Consider the following 13,474-nt stretch of genomic DNA (forward strand, 5'->3'; position numbering starts at 1 on the left):
TGGAATTAAATGACCTTCCTTGCCTGGCGTGTCAGGGCAGGGTGTGTCTGCAGCCGTCCCACCCCTGCCCGTCACTTCCTCTCTGTCACCTGTCCCACACCCTTCCCACTCTCACCATTTCTAACATCCTTTGCTCCTGACAGGTTTACAAACCCATTCTCCGCTCCATGCTGACAAATACAGTACTGTGTAAATGTCTTAGGCGCCCTAGCTATATTATATATACGTGCACCATACTGTGCAATACTTTGCTTTGCCTGGCTGCGATGCTTTGGTGCCAAATGTTTCTGTGTGAAGTATTCCTCTTTAACCTTGTCTCGTCAGCCCTCTACTTTTCTCTCTTTCCCTCCCTCCCTCCCCCCAAGTTGTGGTCTGAGAGCTGTTGTCATTGAGGTGTAATTGTGACTGTTGTCGAGTCATGGGGTCGCACACATGGGGACAGGCCATAGCAACTCTTTTCCACAAGCTCCTGTTTGTTTTATTGAGAGACACAGCACGGTAACTTGCCCGTCTGTCCCAACAAACTCACACTGTCCAATTACACCCATGTGACCAACGAACCTACCAACCCATTTGTCTTTGGAATGTGGGAGGAGACCAGAGCTCCCACGTGATCATGGGGAGAACGCGTAAACTCGTTACAGACAGCAACGGGGTTGAACTCGGGTCACCAGCGCTGTAACGATGTTACACTGACCACTGCGCTAAATGTTACCAGGGACACCTCCGTCTCCCCTGAGTCAGTGTTACAGTCCAGTACCCGGGTTTAAATGGTTAAAGTTCACAGTTCAAATTTATTATCAAATTACGTGTATCATATACAAACTCGAGATTCATCTTCTAGAAGGACTCTCGATGAAAATCAGTTTGTACTTATTGATTCACACTTGGCAGTGGTTCTGCAGCTTAATGTTGTTTTCAGTATTATGGGAATTCAGCGCTCCCTGCAAGATCACTTACATCCTTTACAAAGTGCTCGAGGGTGGCGTAAGCAATGGCAATACCATCATGAGTACTCGTGCCCCTTCCCAGCTCATCCAAGATGATCAACGAGCGAGATGTCGCCTTCCTAATGATCTCCGCTGCCTCACTCAGCTCTTCCATGAATGTACTTTGACCTTTGTAGATGTTGTCGGAAGCTCCCATTCTGAAAAGCAAATGTAATCTTTTAGAACATCCAACAGGGAAAAAGCAAAATCAACATTTCTCATCAGGCGCCATTTGCAATGAAAATCAAGGCACAGCCGACTATCATTTAGAACACACCGTAGAACACCACATACCACTATGATGTTTTTCCGACCTTTTAACCTACTCCAAGATCAATCTATTCTTCCCTCCCACATAGCTCTCCATTTTTCCATCATCCATGTGCTTATCTCAAAAGGTTTCTCATCAAATCTGCTCCGCCATTCAATCATGGCCGAATTATTATCCTTCTCAGGAGATTTATTCTCTCGCCTTCTCCACGTAACCTTTCACACCCTTACTCAGCAAGATCCTATCAGCCTCTACTTAAAATACACTCAATTACTTGGCCCCCACAGCTGTCTGCGGTAATGAATTCCACAGATTCACAACCCGCTGGCCAAAGAAGTTGCTCCTTATTCTAAAGGAACGTCCTTCCATTCTGACGCATGCATTGTGGTCCTAGACTCCCCCACTATAGGAAACATTCTCTCCACATCTATTCCGCCTGCTGTAGGTCTTTCAAGATTTGATCTGTTTCAATGGGATCGCCTCTCATTCTTTTAAACACTACGGAGTGAAGGCCTAGAGCATTAAAATGCTCCTCACACATTAATCCCTTCATTCCTGGGATCATTCTCATGAACCTCCTCTGGACTCTCTCCAATGGCAAGCAACTCAGTAGAATTTAGAGACATAGTTCTAAATGAATATATGATTTTAACAGGGATCATGTCTCAAAATATTATGGATGTTAGCTTTTCTCATAGGGACGTGGATGAGATAAAAATGAAGGGCTATGTGGGAGGGAAAGGTTAGATTGATCTTGGAATAGGTTAAAAGGTCCGCACAAGATCACAGGCCCGAAGGCCTGCACTGTGCTCTAGTGCCCTATTTGTATGGACTGTCATGACAATAGGTTGGAAGGCATATTACGAGTCTGCACGTGCTGAATAAGGGAATGAAAAGTCGTCACATAGGGAACGAGAGATGTGGCACTTCAGTGCGGGGAATCTAAAGGCAGAATATCATCTAAATGCAAAACAATTGCAGATGAGCGAAGTATAGGGAGACCTAGGTGCCTCTATACAAATTAGAATAAGTTAACAGCCAGCTGCCGCATGTAGTCAGATTCAGATTTATTTAACCATCACAAGAACATCGAAACATTGAGCCTGCAGCCTTCAGTCCCGAGAGGCTTTGACCTCCTGGCCTCACGCTCCAGACAGTCCGTCCTCTGGATACTGACATTTATTATGTCAGGAAGATTGGGGGTGTTGTGGATAGTGTGGAGGGCTGTCAGAGGTTACAGCAGGACATTGATAGGATGCAAAACTGGGCTGAGAAGTGGCAGATGGACTTCAACCCAAATAAGTGTGAAGTGGTTTATTTTGGTAGGTCCAATTTGAAGACAGAATATAATATAAATGGTAAGACTCTTGGCAGTGTGGAGGATCTGAGAGATCTTGGGGTCCGTATCGATAGGACACTCAAAGCTGCTGCACAGGTTGGCAGTGTTGTTAAGAAAGCGTATGGCGTGCTGGTATTCACCAACCATGGGATTGAGTTCAAGAGCCATGAGGTAATGTTACAACTATACAAGACCTTGCTCAGACCCCACATGGAGTACTGTGTTCAGTTCTGGTCACCTCACTACAGGAAGGATGTGGATACTACAGAGAGAGGGCAGAGGAGATTCACAAGGATGTTGCCTGGATTGGAAGGTGTACCTTATGAGAATAGGTTGAGTGAACTTGGCGAGAGGTGACCTGATAGAGGTGTATAAGATGATGAGGAGCATTGATCGTGTAGCCAAGGAACTGTGCAGGGGGCAGGGTTTCAGATTTCTGGATCACTGAGATCTTTTCTGGGGAAGGTATGACCTGTGTAAAAAGAAAAGGTTACACCTGAACTCCAGGTGGATGAATATTCCTGCGGGCAGGTTTGCTAAATCTGTTGAGGTTTTAAACTAATTTGGCAGGGGGTTGGGAACCAGGGTAATAGGGTTGAGGATGAGGTAGTTGATATACAAGTAGGTACAGTAGGTAGTGAGACTGTGAGAAAGGACAGGAAGATGATAGGACAAATTTGCAGTCAGTGGGATGAGCTGAAGTGGGGGGAAAATCAAAAAGAAAGTTGAATACAGGACAACAAATCATAAACATGAGAAAGTTTGCATTTGCTGGAAATCCAGAGCAATACACACGAAATGCTGGAAGAACTCAGCAGGTCAGGCAGCATCTATGGAAATGAATGAACAGTCGACGTTTCAGGCCGAGACCCTTTTTCAGGATTGAGAAGGGGGAAGATGACAGAATAAAAAATGGGAGAAGGGGAAGGAGGATAGCTAGAAGATGATGGGTGAAGCCAGGTGGGTAGGAAAGGTAAAAGGCTGGAGAGTAAGGAATCTGTTCTCTTTGTGCAGAACACCCTGAAGGTTAACTTGCAGAGTGAGTCGGTGGTGAGGAAGGCAAATGCCATGTTAGCATTCATTTCAAGAGCAAGGATTTGATGCTGAGGCTTTCTAAGGCACTGGTGAGGCCTTGATTATTGTGAACAGTTTTGGGCCCCTCATCTTAGAAAAGATGTGCTGGCATTGGAGAGAGTCCAGAGGAGGTTCACAAGGATGATTCCAGGAATGAAAGGGTTATCATACGAGGAACGTTTGATGGCTCTGGGTCTGTACTTGCTGGAATTCAGAAGGATGAGGGGGGGGGATCTCATTGAAACCTTTCGAATGTTGAAAGGCCTAGACAGAGTAGATGTGGAAAGGATGTTTCCCATGGTGGGAGAGTCTAGGACAAGAGGGCACAGCCTCAGGATAGAGGGGCACCCTTTCAAAACAGAGATGCAGAGAAATTTCTTTAGCCAAAGGATGGTGAATTTGTGGAATTTGTTGCCACATGCAGCTGTGGAGGCCAAGTCGTTGGGTGTATTTAAGGCAGAGATTGATAGATTCTTGATTGGACATGGCATCAAAGGTTACGGGGAGAAGGCTGGGAACTGGGGTTGAGGAGGAGGAAAAAAAGGATCATCTGTGATTGAATGGCAAAGTAGACTTGATGGGCCAAATGGCCTAATTCTGTTCCTATGTCATATGGTTTTATGATTGGAGAGGTGAGTGGGGAGTGGACCATGGGACAATGGGAAAAAGGATAGACACACAGAGGATGTGATTGGTGATTGGTAGGTGAGGAGAGGTAAGAAGCTAGAGTGGGGAATAGAAGAGGAGCGAAGCAGGAGTGGGTAATCGATTACCGAAAGGAGAAATTAATCTTCATGCTGTCAGGGTTGAGGCTACCTCGAAGAAATACTAGGTGTTGCTTCTCCACTTTGTTTGATACAACCACCACACAAACACCATGGGGCGCCATGGTGGCGTAGCAGTTAGCACGTCGTTATTATGGCTCGGGCATTCCAGAGTTCAGAGTTCAATGACAGCATCATTGTGTATGGTGTCTCTGTATGTCCGATTACAAAGGCGTACCAGGCAGGTCAATTGGTCATTGAATGAAAATGAGAATCAGTTTCAATACCATCGGCATATGTTGTGAAATTTGTTCGTCTTTGTAACAGCACTACAATGCAATACAGAATAATAGAGAAAAATAAACTATGAATTACAGTGAGTAGATAACTATTAAACAGTTAAATTAAATAAGTAGTGTACAAAATAAAAATAATAAAAGTAGTGAGGTAGTGTTAGAAATCGGATGGCAGAGACAGTGGTAATCAGGTTTGTCGGGGGTTGCTGGGCCAGTGTGACTCGAAGGGTGGAAGGACCTACTCTGCACTGTATCACTAAAATAAAACATATTTTACCCCTCTGATCTCCTGTAAATCTTACCCTTCCCACTCTGAACCTGTTCCCCTTTATCTTAGATGCCAAGGGAAGAGATTGACCTGCCCTATCTATGACCCTCAACTTTATAAACCTCCGAGGTCACCTGCATCCTACCCTCCAGAGAGAACAAACCATGCTATCCAATCTTTCCTTATGAGTAAAGCCCTGCATTTCAGCCAAACTCTGGTGAATCTCTTCCGCACTCTCTCTAATGCTACCGCATCCTTCCTGTAGTGTGGTGACAGAACCGCAAATCATGTCTGTAGCAACGGCCAATAAATAAAACAGTAACAAACAGGCTTCACAGAGATTATGATGGAGGTCATAATAGGATGGTTTAAATGGACTGGCATGAATTTCAGAAATTCTAGTCTCTAACTTTAATGACCAATATTATAAATCTGACTTTTACACGTTAAAACCTCAGAGAAGGTAGACACCATTGACTAAAACATTTAACTTTATTGAGGTTATTTAATGTACTGGGAACTAAAGAACAAATACGACCAATGGATGTCATTAAAACGTCACTCCCCAGAGTATCGTCAGAATTACATTTGCACAAATTCTTTGCATTTGGATTCCAAATGAGCCTTATCTCAAGGGCACAGTGACAGCTGTGCACCGAGGATCAAAAGATTTTAAATGGTGCATCTAAGCCAAGTATTGAATGGTCCCAAACAGGCCAGTGAAAAGTGATTAACAATGTTATTGCTAAAGAGCAAAGTCACATTAGCACTCGGGAGAAGGGCAGATGATTACTGGGGAGATAGAAATAAAAATAAGGAAATAAATTAGTGCTGACAATTATACCTTACAGTTCATGTCCTGGTAATAGTAACCGCAGGGATTCTACAAACATTTTGTACAAGGCCACAGGTTGCTATTGGAGATACAGCATAGTAACAGACCATTTCAGTCCAACGAGCCCACGGCACCCTATAACGCCCACAGCACCAACTAACCCACTAACCTGTAAGTCTTTGGAATGTGTATGGAACCGGGAGGCAATCAGAACAGCTGGGGAAATCCATGTGATCACAGGACAATGTACAAACTCCTTACAGACGCGGCAGGAATTGAACTCAGGCCACCGGTGCTGTAAAGTGTTACACTCACCGCCACCTTACTGTGCCACCCTAAATCAACTAGAACAGCCCCAAATTTCCACAATCGTTACCAAAGATTTGCAATGACTCTTGCAAGTGATCAGCCTGGATGCACAGGAAGTCCTGGTTCACACAGTTTACTCGGTAAATAGACTGAGAATATTCATTGGAAGAACAAAGGGTCCAGTGAAAGCAAACGTTTGCAAACAGAAGCCCATTAGAGCATAAAAGATTCTACCTCAATCAGATGTTTGTGAACGCATTTATAAAAGAAGTTGGACATGCCTTTGATTAAACCTGAATGGTATAGACTGGGGACAGAGAATTCAAACTATAGTTACAAACAAGAGAAAATCTGCAGATGCTGCAAATCCGAGCAACACACACAAAATACTGGAGGAACTCAGCAGGCCAGGCAGTATCTATGGAAATGAATAAACGGTCACTGTTTCATCAGGACTGGTGGAGGGTCTCGGCCCGAAATGTCGACTGTTTATTCTTTTCTATAAATGCTGCCTGGCGTGCTGCGTTCCTCCAGCATTTCGTACATGTTGCTCAGACTATAGTCACCTCCATGTGAAGGGACAGATGCAGCAAAGTAATTTGAATGGTCTCATTTTGAAAAGTGAGATTTATGTAAAAATGGAAAATGGAGAACGGCCCATCAGCATTTGCCACACCATGATATGCAGCATTTTTGATGAAGTGCCAGTAATAAAATGTGGGTGCGGTTTATTTTTAAATATTTTAAAAATTCATCGATACAGCACAGAATAGGCCCTTCTGGCCCTTCGAGCCATGACACCCATCAAACCCCCGACAACCCCGATCTAACCCTAGCCTAATCACAGGACAACTTACATAACCTCTTAACTTCCTAACCAGTATGTTTTTGGACAGTGAGAGGAAACCAGAGCACCCGGAGGAAATCCACACGTTCCACAGGAAGGATGTACAAACTCCTTACAAACGATGTCGGAATTGAACTCCGAACTCCGAGACGCCCTGAGCTGCAATAGTGTTGCGCTAACCACTACGCTACCATTCTCCCAACATTTTTAATGCCATGGACCCCTACCATTAACCACGGAGTCTGTGGACCCCAGCCTGGGAACCGCTGTTCTACACGGATGCTGTTTGCTTTTGAGCACTTCCAGCATTTGCCATTTCATTTTGTGTGACATCCTTCAGCTGCTGGTGATATTTTTGAAAAGCTTCAGTTTCACTCTTCTACCAAGTTACCTCCATGTGCCTTTTGTCTCTTCTCACTGCTGCTATCAGTAAGGAGATACAGGACCCTTGGGTCCCACACCACCAGCTTCAGGAACAGTTATTACCCTACAACCCATCAGGCTCCTGAACCAGCGAGGGTAACTTCACTCACCTCAACATTGAACTGATTCCACAACCTATAGACTCACTTTCGTGAACTCTACAACTCATGTTCTCTATTATTTAATTTATTGTATTTGCACAGTTTGTCGTTTGGACATTGCTTGTTTGTCAGTCCCATGCGAAGTTTGTATTACTTTGTTCTATTGTGAATGCCCACAAGGAAGATATCTCAAGGTAGTACATGGTGACATATATATGTACTTTGATAATAAAGTTATTTTCAACTTTAAACTAGCAGATTTAAAAAAAAAATGTAGCATACAAAAAGGAACAGTACAGCACAGTATAGGCCCTTTGGTCCATGATGTGACAAACTTGTAACTTACTCTAACCCTTCCCTCCCACATAGCTCTCGATTTTACTATCATCCCTGTTTCTGCATCTACCACCACCCCTGGCAGGGTGTGAGTTTTCCACATACCCACCACGCTCTGTGTAAAAAACATACCTCTCATATGTCCGCTATGCTTCCCTCCAATCACCTTAACATCATGTCCCCTCATATTGGATTGGGGAGAAAGCTTCTGGCTCACCCCTTGATCTTTCATTGATTCCATTCTATTTCTTTGCATCTACAGGAAAATGAATGTCGGGGTAGTACACAGTACTGTGCAGAAATCCCTGGCACTCTTTCTCTGCTACCTGTGCCATACTCCTCCCGCGATGCTCCACCCTCCCCATTCCCAACATCCTTTGCTCCCGCCAGATTTACAAACTCGCTCTCCACTCCACATCAACATATACAGCACTGTGCAAAACTACTGCACCCTGGCTATATATATATATATGCCCAAGACTTCTGCACAGTACTGAATGATAATTTACTTCGATAATAAATTTACTTTGAACATTGATCTATGCCTCTTGTCATCTTGTACACCTCTATCGGGTCACCCCTCATCCTCCTCCTCTCCAACAGGAAAAGCCCGAGCACGACACCTGCACATAAATCAGTTTTAAATATTCACCTTACTAACGACACTAAAGCATTTACTTACTGAAGGTAAACACTTCATCTCTGTCAGTTCGAAGAAACACGGTTTCCTTGTTAACTTGGAAAGTATTGTTGGCAATGCTGGTTGCTGTAAACTGTTGACAGTGATCCCAACGGGAGGTGCAAATCTATCATACAGATTAATTCTGTCCAATTTTTATACTTCGCACATGCCTCCTCCTCACAATCCCCCAACTAACCTTTTCCCTTGTATTTTTAACTGTTTTACCTTTGTATATGTGTTATTTTTCCCAATCACTGAAATTAAATTTGGCACGTCCACTTTGTCCCTCACCAATTTTTATCAGGATGCTTCTCAGCTTGACATGGCTACTGCTCGGCCAGTGAGCGCATTAATGTGCAGAGTTGTGGACAGCTCGACTCATCACAGGAACCTACCAACTCAGTAAAACCGGTAACATAATTACCTCAGACATTCCCTCTTTGCCCCCTTTCTGTCAGAAGGTAGATTCTTCAGTCATCATGTGCTGTGTCGTATGACGTGGGTGATCATGGTCTTTCCATCACCGTGATTATCCTGCCAAGTTTTTCTACATAAGTGGTTTTTCATTGCCTTCCTTTGGGCAGTGTCTTTACAAGATGGGTGACCTCAGCCAATCCCAGTACTCTTCAGAAATGGTCTACCTGGTGTCAATGGTTGTTTGACCAGGATGTGTGACGTGCACCACCACCTCCCATGGCTTCACATGGTCCTGATCGGTAGGGGAGGTGGGGCGTTAAGTAGGTGCTACACCTTGCCCAAGGGTGAACTGCAAGCTAGCAGAGGAAAGGAGAGCCTCACACCTCCTTTGGTAGAAACGTATCTCCACCCTCCCACCCTGCAGAAGATACTAATCCAGGCAGCACCCTGGTAAATCTCCTCTGCACCCTCTCTAATCCAGGCAGCACCCTGGTCAATCTCCTCTGCACCCTCTCTAGTCCAGGCATCATCCTGGTGAATCTCCTCTGCACCCTCTCTAATCCAGGCAGCACCCTGGTCAATCTCTTCTGCACCCTCTCTAATCCAGGCAGCACCCTGGTCAATCTCCTCTGCACCCTCTCTAATCCAGGCAGCACCCTGGTCAATCTCCCCTGCACCCTCTCTAATCCAGGCAGCACCCTGGTCAATCTCCTCTGCACCCTCTCTAGTCCAGGCATCATCCTGGTGAATCTCCTCTGCACCCTCTCTAATCCAGGCAGCACCCTGGTCAATCTCCTCTGCACCCTCTCTAATCCAGGCAGCACCCTGGTCAATCTCCTCTGCACCCTCTCTAATCCAGGCAGCACCCTGGTAAATCTCCTCTGCACCCTCTCTAATCCAGGCAGCACCCTGGTCAATCTCCCCTGCACCCTCTCTAATCCAGGCAGCACCCTGGTCAATCTCCTCTGCACCCTCTCTAATCCAGGCAGCACCCTGGTCAATCTCCCCTGCACCCTCTCTAATCCAGGCAGCACCCTGGTAAATCTCCTCTGCACCCTCTCTAATCCAGGCAGCACCCTGGTCAATCTCCTCTGCACCCTCTCTAATCCAGACAGCATCCTGGTCAATCTCCTCTGCACTCTCTCTAATCCAGGCAGCATCCTGGTGAATCTCCTCTGCACCCTCTCTAATCCAGGCAGCACCCTGATCAATCTCCTCTGCACCCTCTCTAATCCAGGCAGCACCCTGGTAAATCTCCTCCGCACCCTCTCTAATCCAGGCAGCACCCTAGTAAATCTCCTCTGCACCCTCTCTAATCCAGGCAGCACCCTAGTAAATCTCCCCTGCACCCTCTCTAATCCAGGCAGCACCTTAGTAAATCTCCTCTGCACCCTCTCTAATCCAGGCAGCACCCTGGTAAATCTCCTCTGCACCCTCTCTGCAGCTTCCATGTCTTCCCTATATTGAGACAACCAGAACTGAAAATCTCACATTTATACAGATGGAAAGCCATTTGCAAGTCCTCAGCCCACATACCTAACTGATCAAGATTCCTCTGTAATTTTTCATAATTTTCTACATTGTCTAATTAGTAACATTTCAACAACACCAGTAATTTTAATTCAGATTTTATTACAGTAATTTTAATTCTCCTGATCTCAGGGTGGAATTTGAACCCCTATCAGTGAATTAATGACTCACAACTCTGGACACCAGATTAATAACGAGGGAGTGTATATCTGATCTCTATCTGGAGTTCAAATCCCACCATGAGCTGGACAATTAAAATTAATGTAGCAAATTGAATGCATAGTAATACAAGAAAGTGCAGAGAGTAGCAGGCTCTGCCTAATATATCACCACCACATCCTCCGTCACTACCACCCATAGTGTCTACAGAGGCACTGGCTCAAGGTGGCAATATCCATCATCAAGGATCCCTGCCATCCGGGCATGCCACCTTCTCTCAACTACCATCGGGCAGGAGCTACTGAAGCCTGAAGTCCGAAGTCCTACACCACCAGGTTCAAGGACAGCTATTTCCCTTCAACCATTCAGTTTCAGAACTAACTACCACAGTTCAGCAAAACTGTGACCATTTTGATCACTTTGCACTAAAAACAGACACTTTATCATTATTTAGAGATTCTTTATTTTATCTATCTATCGATTGAGATACAGCCCTTCCGGCCCTTTGTACAGTGCTGCCCAGCAACCCTCAATTTAATCCTAGCCTAGTGACGGGACAATTTACAATGACCAATTGATCTAACAACAGTACATCTTTGAAATCTGTGAGGAAACTGGAGCCACTGGAGGAAACCCACACAGTCACAGCAGAGTAAAAGGCTTTTCCAGCCCAACAAGCCCACACTGCCCAATTACACCCGTGAGATTAGTTACCCTATTAATGTACATGACTTTGAAGGGTGGGAGGAAACGGGAGCATCCAGAGGGAACCCCACAGTCAGAGGGGGGAGTGTACAAACTCCTTACAGACAGCGGTAGGAACTGAATCCCAATTGTTGGCACTGTAATAGTATAACGCTAACCGACTCGCTGCTATAAATCATGCACTTTCTTGTAAAGATTGTGTCCCATTTATGTTAGTTTTCTGTGCGAATGCTGCTTGCCTGCAATGCTGTTCCGTCACTGCACCTGTGCATCCGGGTACTTCTGCAAATGACCATAAACCCAGTTCTCTCTCTGACACACGGTATAACAGTGCGAGGCTGTTGCTTAAGTACGCTTGAGAACTTTGCACGGATCACCCAGTTGGCAGCTCAAGTTTTATTGTCATTCAACCATACACATGTATACAGCTAAAAGAAACAGCGTTTCTCTGGGACCAAGGTGCAATGTATAGTGCATATAGTCACACACAACGCACACAGTTACGATAGCACACAAAATAAAATTCCTATATTCAAATCTAATGCCTACGTTGTTTGGTCTATTCTGTACTGTACCTTGATACAACTAAATGTCACGCTTGGCTTCTGATTTAAGATGGTGCTGGCTGGTAGCTCATGAAGCGAAGAAAGCAACTAAATACCTGATTAATTTTCTCTGGTAAAGGATCATCGCAAACTTCTGTAACTTCTCTTTGGACTTGGAGTCAATTCGATGTGGCAGAAGCAAATCAAGGAAAGGCAGAGGGCCTGTCATTGAGAGTGAGGAAGACACGAGGTTCAATCAATTTAAGCGCTGGTCGAATTGGAAAGGTTGGGTAAATGGCAGGGTCCAGGTCCCAGAGCAAACCCAAGCAACTGAAGCTGGTGTTAGGACGATTTAAATGCCGGGCCAGATTGAAAAGGTCAGGTGTCGGGACTGGAGGCGAGGGACGGGCTGGTTCAGCTCGATGCTCGGTTCTGCGCTGACAGGACTGTCTTTGTGGACTTCAGTTCAGAACACTACTAACCTGCCTTTATTGTTTGCATGATTTGATTTTATCCCCTTTGTACATCAGGTGTTCAACGGTCTTTTATTTTGGGGCTTCTTGTTTTGTGTCTGCTTGTTAGGAGACGGATCTCAAGGTTGTATAACGGGTGAGTACTTTGATGATAATTCACTGGGACAGTTAAGAGCCAACACTGCTTATCACACCTTCTCTGCTCAGTTGCTCTTGCTGCTTTGCAGAGCAATAAAAATACAGTTAACAAAATTAAATGAGATTCTTCTCATAACCCCTGAAATAATGACAATAATTAGAGGGAATATTGATTACCTCACAACCAAATATATGTAGGATACTGCCTTAATTGAGTTGTCCAAAGATAGATAGTTTTATCTACATCTCCAGGGTTTCAAATACTCTGTTCAAGTATTTCAGGCTTAAGTTAGAGAGCTTATGAGAATCAGCTCCTTCCTCTAAACAATCTGTTGAATTTTGGAATAGATTGTTCTGAAAACAGCAATTATAACAGCAATTCCCCCAAGTAAGTACATAAAGAACACTTTCACTGAAAGGATGGTTTACAAGTTAATACATTCCAGCCTGCACAGTGCAGACAGCATACTCTGGAAGATGCTCACATTACCTGCATGGATACCTGATATAATGCTGCAGATGGGTTCACTTTTATATACCATCTTAACCTTGCTAGAATCCTGTACGACTCTTCAAAACATATTTCAACCTTACCTTTTAGTGTCCTGTCATTCACCTCTTCCACATTGGTTCCTGTTGTACCAGGAGACGAGAGGGGCTTGTGGAAGCCTTGAGTTTTTCTTGACGTAGCTTTGATGACTGTTCGTGGTGACAATCGTGTCAGTATCCTCAGTTTTATATGTTTAAAAAACCTTGCTTTCAAAATAAACAAGACCGTTCGTCCCACTCCCATCAGGGAGGAGGCTACATAGCATCTACGCCAGGACCAGCTAACTCAAAACCAATTACTTCCCCCAAGCCATCAAGCTGATCAACACCTCCACCCATTAACCCACCCCTCCACATCCCCCACCCCACTACTTCAGCATTTATATACTGTACTTAGTGTCACACTAGATACGTGCAATCATTC

At 44.7% G+C, this 13,474-nt stretch overlaps 1 protein-coding gene across 1 annotated transcript in view; it reads right to left on the minus strand.

Annotated features, from left to right (window-relative positions):
* The window catches only part of msh3 (mutS homolog 3 (E. coli)), a 237,635-nt gene that overhangs the window by 54,490 nt on the left and 169,671 nt on the right, over positions 1-13,474 (minus strand). The window contains exon 21 of the mRNA XM_073067310.1: positions 961-1,147. Coding sequence (XP_072923411.1) covers positions 961-1,147 — 187 coding nt within the window. The remainder of the gene's footprint in view (positions 1-960; positions 1,148-13,474) is intronic.

Source organism: Hemitrygon akajei, chromosome 2 (genome assembly GCF_048418815.1).
Source record: "Hemitrygon akajei chromosome 2, sHemAka1.3, whole genome shotgun sequence".
NCBI lineage: Eukaryota > Metazoa > Chordata > Chondrichthyes > Myliobatiformes > Dasyatidae > Hemitrygon > Hemitrygon akajei.